The sequence below is a fragment of the Andrographis paniculata genome, unplaced genomic scaffold (assembly GCF_009805555.1).
Source record: "Andrographis paniculata isolate CXL003 unplaced genomic scaffold, ASM980555v1 Contig52END, whole genome shotgun sequence".
NCBI classification, from domain to species: Eukaryota; Viridiplantae; Streptophyta; class Magnoliopsida; order Lamiales; family Acanthaceae; genus Andrographis; species Andrographis paniculata.
This window is the reverse complement of record NW_026137587.1, coordinates 8,351,004-8,378,303: the sequence shown is the minus strand read 5'-3', so window position 1 is coordinate 8,378,303 and position 27,300 is coordinate 8,351,004. Positions and strand designations below refer to the sequence as shown.

At 37.6% G+C, this 27,300-nt stretch overlaps 5 protein-coding genes across 8 annotated transcripts; 3 read left to right on the top strand and 2 right to left on the bottom strand.

Annotated features, from left to right (window-relative positions):
• The first annotated feature begins 1,375 nt into the window (after positions 1-1,375).
• LOC127254460 (NDR1/HIN1-like protein 6) lies at positions 1,376-2,125 on the top strand. The gene has a single exon (XM_051279552.1). It carries the CDS (start codon positions 1,376-1,378, stop codon positions 2,123-2,125), a length of 750 nt encoding a protein of 249 aa, XP_051135509.1.
• Positions 2,126-2,800: 675 nt separating this feature from the next.
• On the top strand, positions 2,801-6,498 carry LOC127254656 (uncharacterized). 3 transcript variants are annotated; one of them, XM_051279884.1, is made up of 10 exons: positions 2,801-3,030; positions 4,005-4,107; positions 4,606-4,715; positions 4,803-4,871; positions 4,982-5,097; positions 5,276-5,330; positions 5,471-5,591; positions 5,733-5,780; positions 5,900-5,994; positions 6,127-6,498. In XM_051279884.1, exons 3-10 carry the CDS (start codon positions 4,614-4,616, stop codon positions 6,253-6,255), a joined length of 735 nt encoding a protein of 244 aa, XP_051135841.1. In that variant the 5' UTR covers positions 2,801-3,030; positions 4,005-4,107; positions 4,606-4,613; the 3' UTR covers positions 6,256-6,498. The 3 variants fall into 3 exon arrangements, with proteins under 3 accessions (XP_051135841.1, XP_051135838.1, XP_051135839.1); XM_051279881.1 differs by lacking the exon at positions 2,801-3,030 and adding an exon at positions 3,459-3,528; XM_051279882.1 differs by lacking the exon at positions 2,801-3,030 and adding an exon at positions 4,461-4,521 and having other exon boundaries at positions 4,052-4,107.
• Positions 6,499-14,483: 7,985 nt separating this feature from the next.
• LOC127254493 (uncharacterized) lies at positions 14,484-18,316 on the bottom strand. Its single transcript, XM_051279613.1, has 6 exons — positions 16,952-18,316; positions 16,618-16,835; positions 16,195-16,426; positions 15,674-15,759; positions 15,482-15,573; positions 14,484-15,344 (listed from the first exon to the last, which is right to left on the bottom strand). Exons 1-6 carry the CDS (start codon positions 17,042-17,044, stop codon positions 15,106-15,108), a joined length of 960 nt encoding a protein of 319 aa, XP_051135570.1. The 5' UTR covers positions 17,045-18,316; the 3' UTR covers positions 14,484-15,105.
• A 2,637-nt stretch (positions 18,317-20,953) lies between these two features.
• On the bottom strand, positions 20,954-21,663 carry LOC127255021 (photosystem II repair protein PSB27-H1, chloroplastic). Its single transcript, XM_051280432.1, has one exon. The coding sequence runs from the start codon at positions 21,624-21,626 to the stop codon at positions 21,120-21,122; it is 507 nt and encodes a 168-aa protein (XP_051136389.1). The 5' UTR covers positions 21,627-21,663; the 3' UTR covers positions 20,954-21,119.
• A 1,148-nt stretch (positions 21,664-22,811) lies between these two features.
• Positions 22,812-26,751, top strand: LOC127254268 (probable protein phosphatase 2C 52). Of its 2 annotated transcripts, none has more exons than XM_051279293.1 (6): positions 22,812-23,210; positions 24,195-24,682; positions 24,862-25,209; positions 25,420-25,537; positions 25,645-25,868; positions 25,975-26,751. In XM_051279293.1, the coding sequence occupies exons 2-6, from the start codon at positions 24,422-24,424 to the stop codon at positions 26,428-26,430; spliced, it is 1,407 nt and encodes a 468-aa protein (XP_051135250.1). In that variant the 5' UTR covers positions 22,812-23,210; positions 24,195-24,421; the 3' UTR covers positions 26,431-26,751. The 2 variants fall into 2 exon arrangements, with proteins under 2 accessions (XP_051135250.1, XP_051135251.1); XM_051279294.1 differs by having other exon boundaries at positions 24,159-24,682.
• Positions 26,752-27,300: the final 549 nt, after the last annotated feature.

Genomic DNA, 27,300 nt, shown 5'->3' with positions numbered 1-27,300 from the left:
CATCTGTTTGGGATTTTTTTTGTATTTAATACAGTATTAATTTGTAAGTATTTGTTGTTTTCTTTAGGGTACTTGTTTGTTATTAATAAATTTATCTAAATCAAAACAAATCGGATTTTTGGATCTTTATCATACTATTTCATCTAACCTGCATTCTATTCAGATATATTTCTTCATTTCACTCCTAATTTCATCTAATCCACTTTTTATTTTTGGCATATTCTTATTCATTTCACATAATATACAATTTTATTTTTTTTTAAATCCGCACACAATCACTCAAAGAGGGACTTAATCATTTGAGCTACACACCTCAACTTAGTGATACAATATTTAAATTAGTAAAGTTTAATAAGTTATCTATTCTAGATTATAATATTATTTTATATATAATTAATATTATTGATAATTTTAAAATTAAAATTAATATATATATATAATTAAAATAAATTTAGAATATGTATTTAAAATATTTAAAAAATTATATTTCAATATAATATATAAGTTATATATTATAAATTTAATTAAATTGATTTACGTTTATTAAATATAATTTATTGAAAATAAAAATATACCAACTTAACTATTATGAAATATACTGAAAATAAAAAATATGTAAATGTCATAGAGGTATTACTATATTGAATTGATACATGCAAAATGGCATGACAAATTTATCCTTTATTTTTGCCCAATTAAATTATATATAGAAATGTTTAAATGAAAATTTGACAAATATATAAATATGCATATGTAATTAACGCAAAAATAATTATAAATTCTTAATTTAATAATATTATAACTAAATTTATTAAGAAACTTGATAAATTGTAGAGCCTACTACTTATTTCACTTAATTCATATCATATGGCCAGTTTTATTCTACGTATTCCATTCCTATATATGCCTGCGTACTTACTAAAATGTAGGGAATCTTGGATTTGGAACAATCTCATAAAATATTAACGAGAGATTCCAAAAACATCTCAAACCAACCATATATATATATATATATATTTCCAATGAATCGTGCACATTGATCGTTGCTCAACACACAAACATAACAAATTCCCTATCCAATGTTTATGTCCAACCACCCTGCAATCAATCGATCAATTCATCACTTTCTATATCCTATCCTATATCCTCCTTCAATTTGTTGTCGGGATTTAATTTCCCAACCAAAGAGGACCATGTATGAAAACATCATCGACGACGACACAGACGGAGATAGATAGATAGATAGATAGATAGAGATCACAGAGGAAACCCTAAATGAAACCATCAGACAACATGCAGTATAATGAATGAATGAATGAATGAGTATTATTATTCTTGTAGGGCAGATTAGGTGAATTCATCCATCCATCCATCCATGTATCCTTACTACTCCAAGCTAGACAACCCATACGCGCACGGGCCCCCTCCGGGACCGTACGGCGCGGGCCCTCCGCCGCCGCCGTACGGCATGCCCCCCCCGGCGGCGGCTCGGTATCCGACGGACTACCGGAGGCAGCAGCAGCAGCGGACGGTGGGGGCGGGGGCGTGCTGCCTGCGGTGCTGCTGCTGCTGCGGCTGCTTCATGATCCTGCTGGGCATCACCATCAGCCTGCTGGTGATGTCGCTCTTCAACATCTACGACCCCAAGATCCCCGAGTACCTGATCGAGAAGCTGGACGTGAGGACCCTGGAGGTGCTCCCGGACTCGACTCTGAACGCGGGGATCCTGCTGAGCATCCGGGTGGACAACCCGAACAAGAGGATCGGGTTCAAGTACGGGGGGGACAGCTCCATCGAGGTGCTGTACGAGAAGCAGGTGGTGTGCGGGGCCAGGCTGCCGGCGTTCCACCAGGGCCACGAGAACGCCACGGAGCTCAGCGTCTGGCTGGCGGGCCGGACGCCGTTCAGCCCCGACCTGCAGAGGGAGCTGGCGGAGGACAGCGCGGCCCAGCTGGTCCCGGTGGACGTGGACGTGCGGGTGCCGGTGAGCATCGTGGTCGGGGAGGCCGTGACGCTGCGGGAGTTCAAGATATACGTCTACTGCCACATCACGCTCGACCACCTCTCCCCCAACCATACCGCCAGGATCCTCTCCAAGGACACCAAGTTCAGATTTGAGCTCTGATAGATATATAATTCATTCCCTTCACTCTCTCTTTCAATTTTTGTGTCTATATAATATATCTATATATTTAAACAAAATTCTCAATTTTCCCAGCATCATATATATATGTGTGTGTCTCAATACGACATGATGGTGTAGAATGGACTCTTAACCATAAAATCATGCATAAGGTATTACTAATAAGAAACAAATCTTGTGTGGGAGGAAGGAGCAATAAGGGTCGAGTTTAAATATACGTTGGCCTGTAACAAATGTGTGAAACCAATGCTTTGTTTAGTACAGGTGATATTCATTATTAACTAGTATTTTATTTTATTTTTAAAAAAAATCATTTTAAAATATTAATATTAAAAAGAATACAGGAAATTTACAAGTAATCAATCCTAAATAAACCAGTCGTCATTTCAAGAATTTGTTTTCTTATTGAATATATATAGATAGCAAAATTTTATGCTATTAACAAATAATTTAAAGTGATATAAATGTATAGCAGTATATTTTAAATTAAAGTTCAACTTTATTATAATACTATTTTTAATAGAATATACTTATATATAAGAAAACTTCCAAATTCCAATTGACTATTTTTATACTACTATAATACTCCATCCATTCGTAATATGGTTTTATTGATTTTGGCGCATACATACAGGGAGAGATAGGCAGGAAGGCATATTACGTCGAACAACGAAGGATTAGGCGGTGTTCTTGCAACATCAACATGGCTGGTTTCCGAATGCTCTGTCCTCCGTAACCGTAACCATAGCCATAGAACATCGCCTCTTCGTCTCCGTTATTCCCTTCTCCCTTTCTTCCTCATTCGCTGGGAATTCAACCTCATCGAATCGCCGCGACCAACAATTTCAATAGATCCGATTCATCGATGCTGCAGCTCCAGCTCAAAGGTACTTGAGAATTTCTTGAAATATCGAATTTCGCCTCTGCCTAAGTCTGGTCCTTCATATATTGGCTTTCGTCCTGATTCTGTCGTGCAAAATGGCGGCATAATCGTGCGTGCGTGCCTTTCTTTTTGGGCGATTTTGTCCAATCATTATATACATATATTCTCCGGGGCAATGCATCTTAATGAAGTGAAAAGGGAACCCTTTGATTGCGCTATTAATCTTTTGGTGAGCTTTTTTGGTTGTAATTGGCGTAATATAAGTAGTTGTATGCAAGACAGTGGAAAAACCTAGAGAGATGGTACTAGGAGTGATTAGAGGTTGACTTAGAAGAGGCAAGCATGGGTTTGTGTAATCATTGGGTTGCCTTTACCAAATCGTTTTTACTTTCTTCTTATTGGTTTCAAAATGCGTGGGAATATAATCTCACCTCCCACATTTTTATTCCTGATGAAATTAAGGCACAGAAGATGTATCCCTTCTTGTGCCTCTCAACTAAGAGTAAGCTGCCATTTCTTTTGCTCCTTTAATCTTCAAAACTCTTCTTACTTTACTTTTTTTGTTAAATGGAAAGAAACTTCTTTCTCAACAATGCACGGAGATTCTCATCTTCGAGCATACGTGTCTTATTTTCTCATAAATGAGCATTGTACAATGTGTTCAAGTTTTCCATGATCTTAGCTGTTTTATCTTGTTTCGTTCTATGGGACGCTATCTGACCATCCTGAAGAATTGAGCAGTATTATCATTTCAATTGAACAATGTCATCATCGAACCATTTGTCATGTGAGATGATTGCTGAGCTACTGCTGCTCTGATCACTCTTTTTCTTTCTGTCGTCGTAGTCCGCAATCAATTATTTTGGTTTTTGGATGAGTTTTCTAAGACTTCGAATTACGATTTAGTGCATCTTTTTGTCTTTGAGAAACTAGTTTAAGAGTCGTGTATTCTGGTTAAAGATATCTTCACTTGGGCAGGTTGATGAAGATGAGCTGTACAGGGATGGAAAGAAGCGAGAGGCAGCATCAGCATGGTTGCATAATTCTGCTCAAATAATCTCAAAATTAGCTCAGTGCTTTAGTGAGTAGCCGATATTTAGTCCATGTTGCATCGCTGCAAATCATATTTTTGTCATTTTCTCTTGCTCCACATTCTGTCCTATAAAAGCAGCTACTTGGCCCGTTATCGAAAACAAAAACAGCTACTTGGCCTCAAGAGAGTGACCAAATGCAGCGAAAAGCTGTAGTTCTTTCTTCTCTTGTTATGGAAATGTCTTAGATCCTTAATCTTTCTCTGATAAATAACCTTTGTCTGAGGATATTGGATCCATTTGGTTTGCTTACTGATGTTGTTAATCCATTTTTATAAGGCCATTCTTCTTCTGCTTTTGCGCATTTGAAAACTAATTAAATTGACTATACCTTATTTGTTAGGTTCAGACATTTGGTTGGTGACTTTTTGGTTCGTATTCTTTGGTATTGCGTGGAGGGGCTGGTTGGGGAATCACTATAAGTTTGATAAGTACTTATTGTTTCGTTTTTTATCATTTCCCAATCAAAGTTTGCACATCACATGCAGCTAATGCTATGGTTGGCCCACGAGCATGGGTAGGAGGAATTTTTAGCCGCTCCAGCAATAAAAAATTTGAAGGCATCAAGCATCTTGAATATACTCCGACTCAGATTCAGGTGACGGGAATCTCTGTCTTAGTTACATCTTTGCAAGTATCATTTGGCATGTATTTACTCAGACTCAGAGGGTCCTAATTCTTCCAGGAAGAAAGACTGCAAAGACTTAAAGAACGTTTGGGAGTACCTTTTGACGAGAATTGCATAGATCATCTAGTGAGTTTTCCGCTGTTTCTTGTGTCATCACCAATCAAACAATGCAATAGGGATTATATGTGTATGTTACAAGCGGTCTCTGACAACATCAAAGTCTACCTCAAATTCAGGAGGCCCTAAAGGCCTTGTGGCACATGTCCTTTCCTGACATTGAGTTCCAGGGTTTGATATCAGAACAGTGGAAAGAGATGGGTTGGCAAGGATCTAATCCGTCGACTGACTTCAGGTGCGTTTCCATAGCACATTTTAATTTTCCCCTAGAAACCATGGATGTGTGAGGTAAATTGTGTTGCTCTGAAAGAACATCTAAATATCTAGCCTATAGAGCATATTTGCATGTCTGCCTACATTTATTCTGAATTTTGAAATCGTTATTGCCTTGTTATGCATTTGATTGATTACAGGGGATGTGGATTCCTGTCACTGGAGAACTTGCTATATTTTGCCAGAAACTATCCGGTATGATTAATCTCCAAGCGAGAACATGGTTGCTTGATTTGATGATGATGTAAATGTTGGGTATTATGTAGTATATACTATTTCAGAAATGCTGCTATATATACTAGTAGATGGTTTTTACTAATGGTAAATATTCAAAGGCGACTTTCCATAGGTTACTTTTAAAGAAAAGTGGACAGCGCGCTTTGTGGGAGTATCCTTTTGCTGCGGCCGGTGTTAACATAACTTTTATGCTAATTCAGATGCTGGAGTTATACTCGGGTGTGTGGTGGAACACATTATTTTTTAAAATTTATTCCTAGCTACTTGGCGACATTTATTTGAGTTGTTCTTCCATGAAATCGTCACTGACTGTTTCTTCTTGTGATGATGGTAATGGTGGTGTGCTCCGCTCGTGGACAGAGAGACCAAGATGCCTCCCCGGAATTAATTTTGTTAAATTACTCGGAGGTATGTATGTAACAGACTTGAGATGGATCCATCATCCATCCCGTATAATTAGTTACAATAGTAATAGTAATAGTAATAGAAATAAATGGTATTCCGCATATTGTTTTGAGTGAGTGCAGAAGATGAAGATGCGTTCGACATCCTGTATTGTGTGGCATTTGCAATGCTGGATGCCCAGTGGCTGGCCATGCATGCTTCGTATATGGAGTTCAATGTACACTCACTCACTCTGCCTCTGTCCCTGCCCCTGTCCCTCCCATACATACATACATAATAGTGCAGTTCGGAGGTTGGCGATGTGTATTGAATAGAATGAAGGATGATGAATGTGGTGGTGTCCTTGCAGGAAGTTGTGCAGGTGTCGAGGACACAGTTGGAGAGGGAACTGTCTCTGGAAGACGTCCAGAGCATCCACGATCTGCCCGCGCACAACATGTTGTTGTATCTATCTGCTGCTGCTCCTGCTTACTACTAGTTTACTTTAGTTTAGTTTAATTGATTCATTAACTTATTAACTTGGTCGGTCTGACCGTCTGTCTGTCCGTTGAATCCTGCTCTCGTCTGAGGAAATATATACTTCATTGTTTGTATAGTGAGGTGAAGGCCCAAATGATTTCAACCCAACCAACCAATTCTCTTGGCCCATTAGAGACCCAAATGGGCTAGCCCAGATTTTTGTTTAACTTGCTACCTACCTCAACCTGTACTATTATTATTATTATTATGTTCACTTAATATCATTCATTACCAATCCAATTGTTAGTGAAAATAAATGAAAAGATCATCCCAATCTATCCAAATATTCAGATGATGGCAAGCATAACATGTGTGTAATCATCATCATTAAACTTTATGATTGCCTTTCAACTACTTTTATTGTGATTTGTGATAACCATAATGAAATTCCAAAGTGGAGTGATATTATTATATTTTCTCTTATCCTCACTAAAAATTTTAAACAAAACAATATTTTTGGTGTATATATATTATGCATTGTTCATTTTTTTTATGTATCATATTTGTAATGACTCACAAATAAGCACGATATTGATTTTACTCCATCAACACTTTAATCGAAGCAGATAAACATAATATCATGTTAATAGCTGCTCATAGTCTCTGCAAAATTTATGATTTATTCCTAAGCAAATTAATATGTATATATATATATATATATATAAAGAAAAGGTCCCTATCATGCACATTTAATGCAAGTGCCCATTTTTCCACCTTTGCAACTTGATTCACACTTTGCACTAATTTATTGCACAAACGAAAACCAAATCCTTTCCATTATTCATATATTAATTGCAATTGCAATTGCAATATGCCTATTTCATTCAATTAATTAATTAGCATTTGATGTTTTTGATAGGTATTAAACCACAATAATACAATTAAGACTCGAATCAATTAGCTACAACATTCACATTAATTTATAAAACAAATTAATTTTCAATTCTACTTACTCTAAAAATTAGTAATATAATAATAAACCTTAGACAGATAAACTCATGCACACCATAACAAATATTTTTCAAAATCTAAATTTGCAGATTCAGAGTTTACCTGCGTTTTGCTTTTCTTTTTTTTTTTCTTTTTTTTTTTTTTGGTTTTGGATAATATTGAACAAAATATAAGATTGAGAAGAAATCCTAAACCCCCATGCGAAGGCAGCCAATGTGGCAGCTGTAATAAAATGAAATGAAATGAAATGAAAATTGTGATTAGATTATTATATTAATGGTTTTTGGTGTAAAATGTTGAATTTAAATGCCCGATCCTTTAAAGCGGAAGCGTACCTGATGAAGCCATATACAAATCTTGGGTGATTAAAGGTTTGGTCTTCCAAGATCAGAGAGCCGGCTTCTTTTCTGTCCTTGACGGGTGAGGAGCAGAAACTGCAGGGAGAATTAGATCTCTTTTACGGCGTGCTGATCATGGGGACCTAACCCTAGCCTATTTATAATAGGGCAAACATAATTGCAATTACAATTATGCCCTTAATTAATATTATTAATTTGTCACGTCACCAAAATAATAATATTATACGGGTAGCTGCACTTTCATTCCATAACAATCAAACCTATCAGTCAATAATTAATTATATTAATTAGATCACTTAAATAATAAGACTGAATAAAATAATGACTTTAACAACATATTCGATACACATATTTGATCCCAAATCCAACAATCTCCCACTGGATCTAGTATGTGTCTGAATGAACATATTGTTCCTTATGAGCTCAATTTTCAGTCATTATAAAACAAGGCTTGCAACAATCTGATCCATCAATCACAGCAATATAGGACTAAAGAAGCATTCGCCGTATCAACAGCTAAACTCACAGTAATCACAAATATCAGTGTAATCAAATGACATAGATCAATCATGGAACGTGCAGAGAGAAAATTACATAAGTGTGATCTAAATATGTCAATTTTCTACTGGTCCAAACTGAATGAGATCGTAAATTACTTAATCATAATGTCCAAAACATCATAACCGAAATAATGATCAAAAGAGTATAAAACAAATATCAAGTGAAGGACAAAAGAATGTAAATGCATACTCCCACTACAGTGAAGCTTCCTTAAATTGTAACACACCCATATGAGCAGTATGCTCATGGAAGACCTTAGGCGTTACACCTTTAGTTAGGGGGTCTGCTAACATAGATTTCGTCCCTAAGTGCTCGATCGAGATATGATGATCTTTCACTCTCTCCTTCACAACTAGGAACTTAATGTCAATATGTTTTGACCTGGATGAACTCCTATTGTTGTTGGAGTATTCAACGGCTGAATTGTTGTCACAGAAAATCTTGATGGGTTTTTCAACCATCGGAATGATTCGCAGCCCAGCGACAAAGTTCTTTAGCCAAATCGCTTGTTGTGATGCCTCAAAACACGCCACGAACTCAGCTTCCATCGTGGAACTGGTAACGAGTGTCTGTTTGGCACTGCGCCAAGCGATGGCCCCACCAGCCAACATATAAACATAGCCAGATGTAGATTTCCTACTATCTTGGCATCCTGCAAAGTCGGAGTCAGAGTATCCAACGATCTCCAATTGGTCTGACCTCCTATATGTGAGCATGTGATTACTGGTTCTCTTCAGGTATCTCATCACCCTCTTGGCTGCCTTCCAGTGATCCAATCCAGGATTACTAAGGTATCTGCCTAACACACCGACTATGTACGCAATATCTGGACGCGTACATACTTGTGCATACATGAGGCTCCCAACTGCCGAGGCATAGGGGATTTTTTCCATCTCCTCAATTTCCAGATTTGCTTTAGGGCATTGGCTGAGACTTAATTTCTCTCCTTTAGCTATAGGGGTATCTCCCGGCTTGCATTTCTGCATGCTGAATCGCTCGAGTATTTTATCAATATAGCTCTTTTGAGATAATCCGAGAATACACCGAGATCTATCACGATATATTTGGATCCCTAATACAAAAGATGCTTCACCAAGATCTTTCATTTCAAAGTTACTCGAGAGAAATTTCTTAGTTTCGTGCAACATGCTCACATTATTTGTGGCAAGCAAAATGTCATCCACATACAAAACCAAGAAAATAAACTTGCTCCCACTGAACTTATGATAAACACAATCATCAACCACATTCATCTCAAAACCATATGAGAGAATTACTTGATGAAACTTGTGATACCACTGTCGAGACGCTTGTTTGAGCCCATAGATGGATTTTCTTAATTTACAAACCATTTGCTTTGGGTCACCGACCTCAAAAGTTTCTGGTTGTACCATATAGATCGTTTCATTAATGTCACCATTCAGAAACGCCGTCTTAACATCCATTTGATGGAGCTCTAAATCAAAGTATGCCACAAGAGCCATGATTGTCCTAAAAGAGTCCTTCGAAGAAACCGGAGAGAAAGTCTCTTTATAATCAATCCCCTTTTTCTGAGTATAGCCTTTAGCTACAAGACGTGCCTTATACCTCTCCACATTACCATTTGCATCCCGTTTGGTTTTAAAAATCCATTTGCAACCTACGGGTTTTGCACCTTCTGGCAATGGGACAAGTTCCCAAACTTTATTGTCTTGCATTGACTTGTACTCATCACGCATCGCATCAATCCATTTATCTGAATAAGGACCCTTCATGGCATGATAAATATTAATTGGATCATCCTCAGTCATGCCATCATTATCCTCACTTTCTTGAAGAAATGTCACATAATCATCCGGAATGGCATTTCTCCGTTCTCTAGTGGATCTACGCAATTGCGTTGGCTCTTGAACTGTATGTTCTTGAGTTTGTTGAGTTTGTTCCATAGGTATAGGTTCCTGTTCTATGCGAACGGGTTCCTCAGTCGCACTTTGAAACTCTATGGGAGCTGGAATGACTGTTAACTCATGAGGTGTTTTATCAATCACATCAGTGATTTCTTGATCCTCAAAGGTAAAGTCTAAAACTGTATTTCTCCCCCTAAACTCAACATCCTCAAAGAACTTGGCAGTAGCCGTCTCAAAAATAGTTCTTAATGTGGGATCATAAAATTTATACCCCCTTGACCGTTCCGAGTAGCCAATAAAATAACTGCTTACTGTACGAGGTGCTAGCTTTGGTTCATTTGGTCTATAGGCCTTCGCCTCAGCTGGACAACCCCACACCCTAAGATGATTTAAGCTAGGCTTGCGCCCAATCCAGAGTTCATAGGGTGTTTTGGCAGTCGCCTTAGTTGGCACTCGATTAAGGATGTAGACTGCTGTCTTTAATGCTTCTCCCCATAATGATGGTGGCAAAGTAGATTGACTAATCATACTTCGAACCATATCCTTCAATGTGCGGTTTCGTCTCTCAGCAACACCGTTCATGCTAGGTGAACCGGGCATGGTGTATTGAGGGACGATTCCACACTCCTTAAGGAAGTCAGCAAAAGGACCTGGACGTTGTTCACCCGAGCCATCATTTCTGCCGTAATATTCTCCTCCACGGTCAGATCTGACAGTCTTAATGCGTTTGCTTAGTTGATTTTCAACTTCAGCCTTAAATGCTTTGAACATGTCCAGTGCCTCAGATTTTTCCTTAATAAGGTACAGATGACCATATCGAGAATAATCGTCTATGAATGACACAAAATATTGTTGACCGTTCCACGAAGGAGTGGGAAAAGGCCCACAAATGTCTGTATGTATCAATTCTAAGACATCCGTAGCTCGATAAGCACCTATCCTTTTAACCTTGGTTTGTTTACCTTTAATGCAATCGACACAAACGTCAAAGTCTGAAAAATTTATGGAATTAAGGATTCCATCCTTAATGAGTCTTTCAACTCTGTTTCTTGAAATATGACCTAAACGTTTGTGCCACAATAAACTAGAGTCATGAAATTTTCGCTTAGTACCTTTTGATTCCATATTAAGTGCCTCATTATAGGAAACCAAAATATCGAGCATATATAAACTGTCATTCACCATAAAAGTACCAAAACCAACCAAACATGAATTAAAAGACAACTCAACTTTATTGTTTCCAAAAGAACAATGATAACCGAATTTGTCCAAATAAGAAACAGAAACCAAATTCCGTCTAAATGACGGTATAATAAAAGTGTCTTGCAATTCAAGAAAATGTCCAGTACTCAATAACAGCTTGAAAATGCCCACGGCTTCCACCTCTACTGAGTCCCCATTTCCAAAGTAAATGCGTCTTTCAGCATCAGTTGGGTTTCGGTAGCTCAGGCAACCCTGCATTGAAACACTGATGTTAGTAGTTGATCCAGAGTCTAACCACCAAGTATTTCGAGGTACTGAAGCTAAATTAACCTCAGAACAAACCAAAGTAAGAAACGTACCCTTCTTCACGCGCCAATCGTGAAACTTAGTACAATTCTTCTTCTCATGTCCAGGTTTCTTGCAAAAGAAGCAAGTCTTTTCAGGACGAGCCCGAGGAGCTGGAGCTGGAACATGAGCCTTAGCAGTCTCAACCTTAACGGCCTTATATTTTCTCTTCTTGCCGCCTGCATCCCTTGAGGTATCCACCATATGTACCTCTTCAGTCTTATTACGCTTCATTCTTTCTTCTTCCTCAACACAGTGAGAGATGAGCTCATTAAGAGTCCACTTCTCCTTTTGACAGTTGTAACTGACTTTAAACTGATCGTATTGAGTAGGAAGTGAGAGCAAAACCAATAGGACTAACATGTCCTCTGAAAGGTCTAACTTAAGTGCTCTCAACTTAGAAGCAGTATTAGACATGTTCAGGATGTATTCCCTTATATTTCCTTTGCCGTTATACTTCATGGTAATGAGACTCTTGAGAAGAGTACTCATTTCCGCCTTATCGCTTTTGGTAAAGCGTTTCTCAATTTCGACAAGGAAATCATTGGCAGTAATGATATCATCAGATATCGTGCCCCTAAAGATTTCTGGAATGCTTTTCTTTATGATCATTAGACTAAGGCGATTAGACCTATCCCACTTCTCAAACAACTGCTTTTCATCTGCAGTGCTTTCTTCCGTAGGAGAAGGGGGTTGGTCTATCCTTAATGCCAAGTCTAGATCCATACAGCCCAAATGAATCAATATTGATTCTTTCCAGTGCTGATAGTTGTCCCCAGACAGTATTGGGACTGAATAGTTAGAAGATACCAAAAGATTCGATCCTGAAGATAACAAGGAATTAATATACACATAAGTACTCAAGTAGCATAATGAAACTCAAAATAAAATAATGCAATCCCATCTCAAGACACTAAACGCAACATTAATGTTTAATCTTTGGATCAATGCCATTAACTGCAAGCAGTCATCTTGTTGCAATAATCATATACGGACAATAAGGTAATGTCAAACAGTAACCAATCTTTGGACTGATTTACTATTCACATAAGTTAAATCTATATAATTGTCCCATACATATTATCGCAGATGTATATTTCATTCTGTCAATTATCGACTGCCTTTGGGCCGAAGAATAATCACATGAATTAAAATAAACATATAAACACTTACGTTATCAAGAAAAAATTTCATATAAGAGAGGTTACTTTGGCAACTTCAAATACTAGATTTTCACCGTCAAAACGCAGCAAACATTATTAATGAGTTTCCAATTCTGATGGTTGAAATATTTGCAATATAGGCAAAAATTAATTTCTGAAGATGCATACATCAATTTCATAAACAATATATTTCAAAATATTCATGATAAATTAACAAACACACAAACATGAATATGCGTGTATTTAATACATAAATTAATCAATATAATAAATGAATGAATATATAAATTTCCATGCTATACTTAAATTTTGTATCATGAATCTTTATCTATATATTAGAATATATTTGCCAATAATAATAGATACAAATAAATTAAATAAAAATAAAATAAAATATATTGGCACGGAAATCAAATCAACCAATTATGTATATATATGTACAGATTTCTAACGAAGATTACTAATATGTACACGGATTCCAAGGCATTCAATTATGTACACGGATTCCAAGATCAAGACACAATAATGTCACTGGGTGTGTATCTTAATTTGCATATTTGTGCAAATAGAGGAAATAGGTGAACAAATAATCAAATAGATGCCCAGATATGCTTGAAGATTTCACACAAAATCATTCGAATCAATTATTGTCGGACGGCGTCATCGAAAGCAACGAATTATTTCAGGAATGAATTTATTCTGATAGTTTCGAAAAAGAAATTCAAGTTTTCCCAAAATCGGAGTTGAATTATTTTGGGGATCAAATGCGATCCGATTAAACATGGATTAATTCAAGAAAACATCCAAATAGTTCAACTTGGCTCTGATACCAATTGTTGAATTTAAATGCCCGATCCTTTAAAGCGGAAGCGTACCTGATGAAGCCATATACAAATCTTGGGTGATTAAAGGTTTGGTCTTCCAAGATCAGAGAGCCGGCTTCTTTTCTGTCCTTGACGGGTGAGGAGCAGAAACTGCAGGGAGAATTAGATCTCTTTTACGGCGTGCTGATCATGGGGACCTAACCCTAGCCTATTTATAATAGGGCAAACATAATTGCAATTACAATTATGCCCTTAATTAATATTATTAATTTGTCACGTCACCAAAATAATAATATTATACGGGTAGCTGCACTTTCATTCCATAACAATCAAACCTATCAGTCAATAATTAATTATATTAATTAGATCACTTAAATAATAAGACTGAATAAAATAATGACTTTAACAACATATTCGATACACATATTTGATCCCAAATCCAACATAAAAGATGGTTGATTGTTGGTGGTTGAAAACAGAGGTAATATGGTTAGTGGTTGTGAACTTATCTATGTGCTTATTTATTTATATAGTACGTAGTATTTGTTTGATGAGTGGAGTGGACCAACTTTGAGATGACTTTACTGGCGGAGTCAAACTTCAAAGTCAAAGCGGAAGAAAATGAATTATTACACAAGTACAACCAAGTGGCCAGCCAGCCATCAGCCTTGCATATATATTAGTAGTATTCTACTTTGCATTCAATATTAATATTAATATTTAGATATTGGTATAGATACAGATTTAGATACGGATAATTGAATAAAATTTTGAACATCTTCACCCAAACAGGGCCGATACTTGTACTATAAACACAGGAGGAGGGACGAGAGTTGCTCAAGTCCAGTTATTTGCTGCATGCATGCATGCTCATATTACAATCAAATCAAAAACATATACGGAGACAAGTGTATATATATATATATTTTTTTTTTCAAAGTCCGACCAGTACTGCTACTGCTACTTCCTTGGCAACACATACACATACACATACACAGATATATAAAAACGAAGCTGATGATGCCCAAGTAAATGGAAGGCCCCAACAGACACACAAGCTAAGACTAGTACTAAGACACCATCATCATCTTCATCTTCATCTTCATCTTTGAAAAGAACACAAAATGACACCTATACAGAGACAAGTGAGAGAAAAAAACACACACACATAGAGAGCAGCTGCAGCAATTCAGAAACTAAATTCACATGCATGCAGTAGCAGCACTAGTTAAATTCCTTTCCTTTCCTTTCTTCACATACTAGCTTGCTAGCTCGCATGCATTGCATATCTATGTGCTACACCCCACCCCACTGCACTACTCTTGTCTTCACTCCAAAATTAACCGCTGTTAGTCCTCCTCCTCCTGCGCCTAGCTATATATTATATCACCCATCTCATCTCATCTCATCTCATCATCCATCCCGTTGATTGGTTGGTTGGTTGTATTACATTTGTAGCTACAGTCAAGACTCACTCACTGCCGCTGCATCAGATCGATCTAGTGCTGCCTTCTTCTTCACCCATGTCGGATTCCCATGAAAAAGTTGAAGTCGTGGTGTTGCACCCGTAATTGCTTCAGCCACGAATCCGCCACACTCGACAGGGACGCAATCCTCTCCCGATCCCGTCCCCCCTTGTCACACATCCACACATCGCCTTGCATCTTGTACGTGGCCACCCCGAACGGGGCCAGGGGGATGCTCTCCCCTTTCTTCTTCCTCTTTGCGTTCTCGATTTCTTCATCAGACTCCACATCTATTGCAACACAACATAACACCATGCCAATTAACCATTACACACTCAAGTATTATTCTTACAAAGCCCAAACTGAGACAGATTCACAGTTACAGTTATCCCAACACTCAAAGATTGAACTGCAGCCAAGTCTACACCTTGGAAAGAAGAAGACAGGGTGTGGTATGTAAGGAAGCATGTTTGCAAGTCTTTAATGCTTCGGCTGGCAGGGATGTGATAGATCGGGTACCTGGATTGGATTTCATTTGCATACATCAGCTACTACTTCCAACAGTCTTTCAATTTCCAAAACAATAATTACAAGTCAACAGAGGTGAAGAGAATCAAACCAGGCAACGGACATCCAACTAGCAGGAGAAAGATCTACGCTTCTCAACGACGTTAGTCCTGGGTATCTTTGGGCTAATGCGCTGGCCTGAGAAAAAGATTGACATCTTGTTACAGAACCAAAGGTCATAATCAATCAGAAACAAACAAACAAACATACATTATGTAGCCCAATGGAATCAGCTAAAGCAAACTTGAAGAACATATTCTTCTAGCCAAGGAAATTATTTACCACGCAACAAAAGAGTGGTTAGCAATTGAGCCATTGAGTATAAAGTAGAACAAAGAAAACTACCCATTAATAGATAAGACAAATGCTCCGATGATTAAAATTTGGTCACGACCAAGTGCACCGGTCCATTTTCAAAAGTTTAAAGTGCACCACAAAAAAAGAGACTCTTATTCGATTCCACAATATCCACACTGTCTGGCTTCTCCTTTTATTGATTCTTGTTTAGCATTAGCCTTATTTTTATGCAAAAGATTACCACATGAGTAACAGATAGATCCCATCCCCATTTACCTTGTCTGAAAGAGGAACTCTTCCGTAGGGAGACAATCTCTCAAAGTACTGAAAGTAAAGACTGCCCAATCTATCATTGGGATGCCAGAAGCCGTCGTGCTCTAACACTCCTTCCTCGGACGAGCATCCATCCCACCTTGACAACTTCTCGCTCTCGCTCTCGTCACTCAGCGAGTCGCTAAATGAAAAATCCTCCCTGGTCTCGCTTACTGAGTCACTCTCTTCCCTATCCCTAATCAGAGCAACACGAATTCATCGCAGATTCAGGGAATTCATAAGTAACAAATTGTGATCACAACAGATTATTCGAATATCAAATCAAATAACTAAACAAGTGATCATAATAGGATTGAGCAAAGATGAAAGAAAAGTACTCATGCGAGAAACTGGGATGAAACAAATCAATTGCCAGAATCAGACTACCTTAAACAGCTTGCAGATGAATTGCTAGTGAAGATTTGGATCGCGGAGAGATAGGGCACGAAATATTGGACTAAATTCTGGGAATCTGAGAGGATTGGAACACCAGCACCATATGCGCTCCATTCATCGAACGCATTCCAGAGATCACCAAGAACAAAATATTCCATTTTCTCCCTTTCCCATGGATGCCATAGCCTGTTCAGTTTCTTCATCTCGCTCTGAAAGAACCCCAGAAATCAAGAAACCAAACACAATTAAGAAATGATTGATCAGTGAGATTGAAAAGCATTGGGCATGATGATCTAATATCAAGAAAGAAACACAACGCACAAACCTTGGGCAGGAATTGAGATGGGACCACAGGAGTTGTGCAATCCAAGAAGCTTTCGAGATTTGTCTGCATTGAGACCCTGTCATAGATCAACATGTTTCCCTCAACAACGAAAGAGAAAGAGAGAGATTGGTTCAATTCTCTCTCTTAGCTCTTTTGAAGAACAGAGAGGGAAAGGAGATGAAAGCAAGAGAGAGGGAGAGGAGAAGGAAAGAGAGAGAAGAGAGAAGGGAAGGGAAGAGGGGGAAACAGAGGGTTGAATAGAATTTATGGAAGGGGAGAGGACAGGAGAAATTGTCGGGATTTTCTCTTCTTCTTTTCTCTCAGGAGAGAGAGAGAGAGGGATAGAGAGATTAATGGGGAAAGCGGTCTTCCAAACGAGATATGACTATCCTTCCACGTCCGGACAACAATTCCCAATTGCAGAATCCATTATCCTTCAGTCGAATCCTCGATCCTTTTCCCTTTTACCAATACGGAAACAACAAAAACACAAGTATCCTTAAATTCACCACTTCCCTCGCGCCGGAAAACCGGCAATTAACCGAGATTGCCCAAATTCCCCTGCCGGACAAGCCCTCGCTTTATTTCTTCAATGAAATTGTCGACCATTCCATTCAATGACTTCAAAAAGACGTTCCGGAGTCCGTCAATTTACAACATCCAGTTCCATCCTTCCATTAATGAAAACGACATGTTTCTGAAACCCTAAGTCAATTAACCCCCCCGACAATTACGCGCCCCTGCGTACGCGGTAAAGCAACAAGAAGGCGAAATAAAATCTTCCAGGGGAGGTCAAGGAGGAGTGGAGCTTCGGAAACAAACGAAAAACCCAATTCACGTTCGGATCACGCAAATTCAATCACCGCGGCAACGAAAGGCAGAAATTTGTGAACCCTAAAAATCCTGTTTCTCCCGGCCCCTTTAATTGGTTTCTTTTTATCCTCCTCCACCACCACCTTTAACAACACGATCGATTCCCTTCTTCTATGGCTGCTGCTCCTGCTAACATAAAAAGGGAATCAACTTTCCTAGCTTGTAAAAAACAAAGAATCCAAATCAGTAGTCCTCCCCTGCGGTTGCGTGTATCATCAGATTAACTCCTTCGTCCGTCCGTCCGTCCGTCCGGCCCGGCGTGTACGTGTGAGTGGTGAGGTGGAATGAAGGGGGTTTGAGGAAGAACCATTAACGCCATGAATGCGATGCGAAGCAGCAGCAAGTGGGGGAGAGATTGATTTCCTTCCTTCTCGACTCGCATTTGCATTTAATGATGACACGTCAAATGCGTTTTGTGCGCATATCTGTCTCTGTCTCTCTCTCTCTCTCTCTCTCTCTATGGCTTTCCCAAATCCAACCATATTCATATTTCTGCTACATATTTATTATCATTATTATTGTTATTTTCCTTTCAAATATTTTTCTTCACTCTCCGTAATCTAAAAAATCGAATTATTATAGTAAGCACGTTAACACAAGTTAAATGAAAATAATCTAACTTCGGAAAGAAATTAAATATATTTATTATAATTTCCTTCAAGAAAAATAAATAGTATGTTTTATTTTTTTTTTAAAATCCTAACTTTTTCCAAGACATGATATGGTATTTCTGTTATAATATCAATATATAATGTAAAGTTTATTTTATAATTGTAATAATGAAATATGTATAGTTTCTATTGCTAAAGTTTAAAATTGAATGTGTAATCGTGATTGATTATTACTTAATTTAGAAAAAGACATCCAACTGGTCGTGGAATTCTTCCATGTCTAATTTTAAATTGGATTTTTATTATGTTACTTAATCTGTATAAATTAGCGTAAGTATGTTTGTGTTATTGTACACGTTCTTATACTTGATTATTTATATTACTATTTCTTTTTCATTACAGTATACATATAAATTTATTTTTCATTTCAAAATTGGCATGTTAAAAAAAAAAAACACATCTTATGGCATATCCAAACGCATCCTGATTTAATTTAAAAACAATGGAATATTTCATTCAAGAGTGTATTTAATATCCTTACTGTGTGATTTGGTGTAATTTCATTGATGGCAATAGATTTGGCACAATATAATATTTATAAGAAAATAGTAAAATAAGGTAAAGTCAATTTAGTCATCTTTGCGAAATGTCTTTGTTTATTATTATTATTATGTACAATTATCCAACGGTGATAAAATAATAGTCTTATAATTTTTTTATATGTCATTTAACTTTTAATAGATATTGATATTATATTAATCGGGAATATAAAGTATTGGTTAACTTTAATTTTTTTTTATATTAGAATATAATAATAATAATAATAAATACTAGTCTAAATCTATGGCATGGAGAGACGACCAAAGAAGAAGTGTTCGTTTCCAACGGTTGAAAATGCTTTTTATTTGTTAATTGTTTTTATATTTAAATGATACAATATTTATTATATCAATTGTTGCTAGTATGAATCACAATCTCATCTAAAAATCTAAAATTTGAAAGATATCTTTATCTATAAATATTTTTAGAAAAATATGTGTACAGTATATAAAAAATATATATATTTTTTCTTGATCAACTTTTAAAGTTTACGTATTTTTACCATATATTTTAGTTTTTAGTAATCAATAATAGTACCATACTTCATTTGTATATTTATTAGTAATTATTTTTTAATAATGGTGATTTTATCTTTACACGACACGACTGCATACTAGCAAATATTTTTTTACTAAAATGCTAATTAATATTATTTGCGAAATGTAAATGTGTAAGAATCTTAGAAGACTGAGTGGATGGAGAGTAATTAAAATAAATAACTAAAAAATCTTAGAGCGCGCGTGTTTACTTATATCAAATTAGCCTTCTTCTTCTTCCATATGGTCCATTCCGTTCCAACCACCTAGGGCTAGGCTAGAGTAGACTAGAGACGAAACCCAAATTATTCTTATTACACACATAACTCATAACTAATTTATTATTGTGTCCGAGACCGACCGAGTTTATCCATTAGCTGTTCTGCACTTGCGTTGCGTGCCACGTTTCGTCTTGCCATTGGAATTTGGACACACTATTGCTATTTTTGTTCATTAGTTTGTTACACTTGAAATAAAATTATTGATTTCAAATATATGATATGATATGATATGATAAGAACAAAATACTGTTGGAGGTTTTCAAATTTATATTGGAAAAACATGTACTCCTACTTATTATATTTACATTATTCAAAGCACACCCAAAAAAGAAACAAATGCATCATTTCGCATTTGACCTAAAATAATTCATTTAAATTTGTTCCATAATTTTAAGGCATCCAATATAATATACTCCTTTAATTTCTATTTTGACAATGCTTTTAAGTTTTAAATTTTGAAGGAGTGGTGTGGAATTAAAGTATGCCATTACAAGTAAGGAAAATAAAATGATTTTTTTTTTTATAAGTGGATTAAACTTAAATTTAAGAAAAAGTATTCATTCGGCCAGATATATTTGCAATTCTAATAATTGTTTTACAACAGATGTCACAAAATTATTATTATTATTTTTTACAAGATATTGTATCTCAAAATTAAATACAAAATTTTATCGCACCTATAATATTTTACATATTGTATTTTTAAGTTGAGAATTTAATAATATGCACGTGTTATGTAGAATTCTATCATGTTTTGTATTATAAAGTAATATAAAATATTGATTTGTGCTAACTGGATTAAATTAGAAGTAAAGCCAAAGTGTATTAATTTGCATTATTGTGTTTCAAATTCATGTAAAACCGTGGCATTTTCTATTTCAGTCGAGTATCAAAATCCTGCATTGGAATAACTTTTATGCTCTAAAATCAAATGCATTTTATATAAAATAACTAACACGATTAAAGATAAAATTGAACATATTACTCCCACAAATTAAATGTAAATCAGTATTTTATCTATATCAAAAATTTGTTTGGAATATCATTATGTAATGTTTCTGCAATTCCACTACTACAGCCCACATATATAGCAAGTATGACTTTAATTGTTTAAAAATGTGCATGGATTTTATTATATAATTAATTAGCATCCAAAAGTATTTTTCTGAATTCACTTACACTCTATAATTAAATGAAAATTACACATACAAAAAAGATATATTTAAAAATAGAATAGAATAAAAATGAGCATGGTTTGTGATTTGACTCATCTGCCCCTCTGCAGCGCCTTCTCGGCCGTGTCCATCTCCTCGAGGATCCTCTGCTTCCTCTTGGCCGGAATGGGCGCCGTCGGGCCAAAGCTTATGTAGTGTCCCGTCACGGCGTTGAGCGCCGAGTAGATGTCCCGGAACGAGGGTCGCCCCAGCAGGTCCTTCTCCCGGCGGTACTTGGCCACCCAGCTGTTCGACGCCTCCCGCAGCTCCGACACCGCCTCCGCGATCTTCGGGTCGTTCTTCTCCAGCGTGATGGTGGACCGGACCTTCTCGATCACCTCCGCCGTCTCCTTCTTGTACTCGTCTTCCGACGCCGCCCATGCCGCCGGGCTGGGGACCAGCAGCAGGCCGCCGCCGCCGGACAGGGATAGGAGGAGCCCGCGGCGGGTGGAGGCGGAGGCGGACGTGGGCCTTGGGCGGCGAAGGAGCGGAGGGAGGGGGAGGGCTTTGGGAGTGGAGACGGTGGGGGCGGGGGCGATCAGCGACGACGGGGAAGCCATTGCTAGGGATTGTGGAGGGAGGGTAAGGAAAAGTGGAAATAGGAGTGTCTGTTCGAGAATTGCCACGTGGCAGGCGGGCTTATCGCCTTATCCCTTTTCAGATGAGATGAGATCCACAATCCGATCCAATGGTCGTCGAAGAAAGGATTCTCTAGGGGTACAATGGTAAAACCACGTTCGATTTGGGTTGGGCTTTAACAGAAGCCCGTTGAAATGAATGGAAGGGATCATCTTTTTTGTTGGACTTTCTTTCTACTCACGTTCATTTATTTCCAAATAGTTTTAATTAACATATAAAAATATGAACATGTGTGATGTGATATTGGCATTCTATAAGCAAGCTATACCGTACCATGCCATGCCATGCCATACCACTTGGTAATTACTGTTATATATATAAATATATACTTTCTTCTCTATGATGTGCCTGCCTGCCTGCCTTCGTTTATGAAAAAAAATAATTACAAGGGACAAGCCCAGTGGCCATGCCTGCACAGCGCAATTACACTACAATCTTAAATCTCCAATTAATGTAATTGTCATTTTTGGCTTGTTTGTCTTTGTCTTCTTCACTGTGCCGACAGACTAATCCTGCATTACTTAAATTTATATTACTCCTATTACATTGGAATATTACACATTCAGGTGAGGTTGTCAATAAATTAATGATTGATTGCATTGTTAAAACTAAATATGACACTGACAACATTGAATTGAAAATAGAGTTTAATATATAGCTAAATAAATTACGCAACAGTGATCCATGAACGCGATTTTATAATATAAGCTTTCTATCATAGATTTGTAAATGAAATGGATATGATTTGTAAGTGATCAAGTTAGTGTATAATAAAATGATTCTATATTCGAACATAGTAGTTACACATTATATTATCAAGTCTTTAACAATTTTTTTTTTTTTTAAAAAAAACACATAGATATATGTTTATTTTCATTTCTTTTCCCTTGGCTTGCACCATCATCCTCCAATATCCATGCCATCCTCTTATAGGCCCATTGCAGAACTGCACTCGCTGAGGGAGAGCGCGTGGGCTGCAATCTTTTTCTTTTCCATAAGAATAAATGGCGGAAAAGGAGTCCAGCTCCAGCTCCAGCTCCAGCTTTATCTATCTCTCTCCCTTTGTTCACTAATCACTATGAATAATGAGTATGGTCGTCATCATCATCTGTATCATTTCAGCCCCTTCGCCGCACCCACTTTGCTCTTTATATTTTCATTTCTCTTTCTACCCTTCAAATTATATCTATAATTTCGCAGACACCCTTCTCGCCTTACCTTTCCTTTCCTCTCCTTTCCTCTGCCAACTCATCCACGCATATACACACACACACACACACACTTTTCTTGCATTTGCAATTAATGTCTGTCATCACACACACACACACACACACACACAAGCACAACTCACCTTCCCTTACCTTACCTTCTCTCCATCTCTATCTCTTCTCCGATGCACCTTTCTAGGTTAGCAGTTGGTATCACATTTCTTCTCGCCTGTTTATAAATGCACACTCTCAAGTCTCAACCTCGAGTCTGCCCTGCCCTGCCCATCAAGACCAAAGGTACTCTCTCTCTCTCTCTCCAGCTCTGTCTTGGTTTGAAGGCTGCATTTATTTCCCTTGAATTTGTAGTGATGCGAAGGTTTTCACTTCCTCCCATTTTCGTTTTCCATTAGGGAGTTTGGAATTCGTAGTATTTAATTTAGGGTTTTGTTGAGCTGATAATGCCCTCCCCCTTTGTTTAATTTGCATTCTTGTGTTTCAAATTCATGTAAAGATTCCTGCTTTGACGAATTGCTCACTTTTTTGTTTTTCCAAAACCCACTTTTATGCTTTTCTCAAATGCCATGAGTCAAATGAACATATCCATTCAAACTTTGAACAATCCTCCTTTCCCAATTCGCTGCTTTCCCTCTTTTCTTTCTTTTTTTTTTTTTTCTTTTTTTTCTTTTTTTTTCTTTATTATTTTTTTCCCATGTATTTTTGATTTTGTTGGAAGGTAAATATGCTGTTCAAGGTTTTTATCTATTTTCTGACACCATCGTGAGGACAAGATTCTCAGGAATTAGAAATCAGATCTTACATTTTCTTTTCTTTTTCTTTTTTTTTGCATATCCCTTTCACCTTTTTCAATCTTGTTGTTTGAGATCTGTATGTGCCCAAAAAACCAGCTTCGATCTTTTTGGTAGTTGAGATTAGTATGCAGCTAGACATTTAAATAATTGGGATTACTTTACTTAAATGCTCATCATCAGTAGTGACATAACATGTGATTTGGGATTGAATATATATATTGAGTGGTTTGTGCGATATGGCAGCATGAAATCTTTCAACGCAATTAAAATATGTGAGAGATTCCCATCAGTTGAGACAGCCTTGTGATGGTTTTTTTTTTAATATACTTCTCTTCACATGCCAAAGTCTTGAAAGCTTGACTTTGTAGTTTACTTTGATGATCCATCACTTGCCTTTTTTCTCAATACATTGAACTCATGTTGAGTAATCAATCAGGCTGAGCTGTTCGGTTTGTTATCTACTCTTTTCTAGCTGGCTTCGCTATCGGTGGTTATCGGTTTGCATCTACATCTGCTGTTTGGACATTTGACGAAGACGAGGAAAACGACACAAGTTTCTAAATTTAGTCTTCATACAGCGCCGATCTGATGGTTAAAGTATTGTAGTTCTTGGCTGTATTTTCATGTATTGTTTGGATCGTAAGTATCGGTTGGGATTCATTTTCCTATATCCTTTGTGAGGTGGATGACTTGAGGGAGATGGGTGGGTGTGTTTCAATTAGTAGCCGGAGTAGTTGTAGTAGCCGGAACAATGGGGAGAGCATGTCATCGTCATGCTTGTGGATCGATACTCTCTGGCACAAAAGAAGTAGGAGAACCTTCTCCGATCATGTCACTACTTTGCATCATCTGTCGTCAGTTCCCAACCGGATATTTGCTAACGGGAGGAGCGGCAGTTCGTGCATATTCACTCAGCAAGGCCGGAAAGGCATCAACCAGGATGCCATGATCGTATGGGAAGTAAGTTTTTTATGCCCTCTTTGTGCATGCCTACCTCCATTCTATTACAATTGTTGTGATTAGAGCATCATAAACTTCTCCTAATTCTAAATTTTGATTGGTGATATGAAGATTATAATGAATGGCAATAAAACATTCTATGTTAATAATAACTTGTCACTGGTCTTGTATTCTTGTAGGATTTTATGGCAGAGGATGTTACCTTTTGTGGTGTCTTCGATGGCCACGGTCCTCATGGCCATTTGGTTGCTCGGAAAGTTAGGGATACATTGCCATTAAAACTTTCCTCTTTCTTGAATTCTTTTGAGTCAAAGAAGGGTGGATCTGCGGCCAACTGTTGTAACCGAGATGTGAAGTCGGAAGTGGTCGATCCTGCAAAGGATACCATTCCTCAGGAGGAGAGAGTGGAGTCGCTGTGGCGAGAAGCTTTTCTCAAAGCATACAAGGCTATGGACAAAGAATTGAGGTCCCATCCTAATTTGGATTGCTTTTGCAGCGGAAGCACTGCAGTGACTATTGTAAAACAGGTATTTGTCACGTTTACTTTGATGGATAGGATACGATTGTTTAATTTTCTTGGGTTGTTTCATTAAAACTTGTAGCTTTTTGCGGAACTATTATTATTATTATTATTATCTTTCGTCATGTCTAGTATACAAATTGCAATGATTGAGTGTCTGCATGATCCTTCATTTGTTCGGAGATATCCATTAAGAGTCTTTATTTTCGTATTGAAGGGTTCGAATCTTTTCATGGGCAACATCGGTGACTCCCGAGCAATATTGGGATCTAAAGATGGAAACGAATTGATGGTGGCGATCCAATTAACTGTTGATCTAAAACCCGATCTTCCAAGTGCGTTCTTGTTGTGCACTCATCTTACACTTTTTTTTCTCCTCCTGCTTCTGCCTCTTAAAATTGGGTTGCACATTAGTCTGATGATCATTGCTATTTTGAAACAGAGGAGGCAGAGAGGATAAAGCGGTGCAAGGGCAGAGTGTTTGCCTTACAAGATGAGCCTGAAGTGCAAAGAGTTTGGTTGCCGTTTGATGATGCCCCGGGTTTAGCAATGGCTCGGGCTTTTGGGGATTTTTGTCTCAAGGAATATGGAGTGATTTCCATCCCGGAATTCACTCACCGGACTCTCACTGACCGGGATAAATTTATTGTTCTTGCTTCTGATGGGGTATGTTGTTCTCCAGTTACCGTATATTATATATGTTATCATTATTGACTATGCCGTATGCATGGAAGCATTGTTGTTTCATATATTGTATTGTATTGTTTCTCAGGTTTGGGATGTGCTGAGCAATGAAGAAGTGGTTGAGATCGTATCATCGGCTCCATCACGGTCATCAGCTGCCCGGATATTGGTCGAGTCGGCTGCCCGGGAATGGAAATCCAAATACCCGACGTCCAAGATGGACGACTGTGCAGTTGTGTGCTTGTTCCTTGACGGGAAGATGGACGCGGAGTCTGACATGGAAGAGCAGGGGTTCTCGTCGGCAACCCTCCAGAGCAACCACTCAGGCAATGCTGGGGAGTCGGATGATGGGCAGAGCGCCGAGCCATGTCTCCAGAGAAACTTTACTGTCAGATCATCGTCGGAGGAGAAGGACAACAACGAACAGCACGGGCGGGGGGATGTTGAGGATCAGAACTGGTCGGGATTAGAAGGGGTGACGAGGGTGAACTCTCTGGTTCAGCTGCCCAGGTTCTCGGAAGAACGCCCACGCCCCACCACCTGACCGACCTGAGCAATGCTTGATTGATTCATTGATGAATTACAGGTTGTCTGAATTAATGTTGTTTATGGATGTGTTTGTTTGGAAAAATCGATTCATGGTAGAGAAGAAATTTCATGGAAGAATGAATCCTTTTGTTGAAATGTTGAATATTCCTTCCTTCCTTCCTTGTGCATATATATATATATATATATTTATGCGTCGTTGTGTATTTATATATATGGTCGTGTTTTTGTTTTAATTTGTATTCCTTTTCGTGTGTATTTGTTTCGCTATGGTTTTGAAAATGGTGGAATATATGAAAGTGGATATAGACATTATGAACATTTTTTGGTGCTTTCAAATTCGATTGCAAAACCCCTTGTGCAAAATTAAATCCAACCTATTTTACATGGTACAGAATTTGATATGAAAAACGAAAAAGAATAGAAGGAAAGAAAGAACTGATGTTAGGTTATGACAAACGCACTTGCCACCTAAAATGGGAAGTTTGGCCGATCTACTTTAGCAATACACGCACATGCATATTGAAATATTAAATACCAAAAAGTGGGAATCAAAAGAAGCAAAATGCTAGTGGCAATTCTTATAAGAAACTCTTGTTATCATGAACGAGCTTTCTCATTCGAAACAAATTTCCTCATTTCAAATACAAGAGTCGGTCTATATTAACATGACCCTAACCTATAAAGTATCCATCTCCTAAATCGATCCATGTCACATCTTACAAATTCGAAAAGAAAACAAAACAAAATAGAAATGACAGTAAAGGAAGGCCCTATATAATAGAGAGCAGAGCAACCCGATTTCACATGATGTCCAGGACATCATTCATTAATACCCACAAGCACAAGCGCTCTATGTGTAGATCAA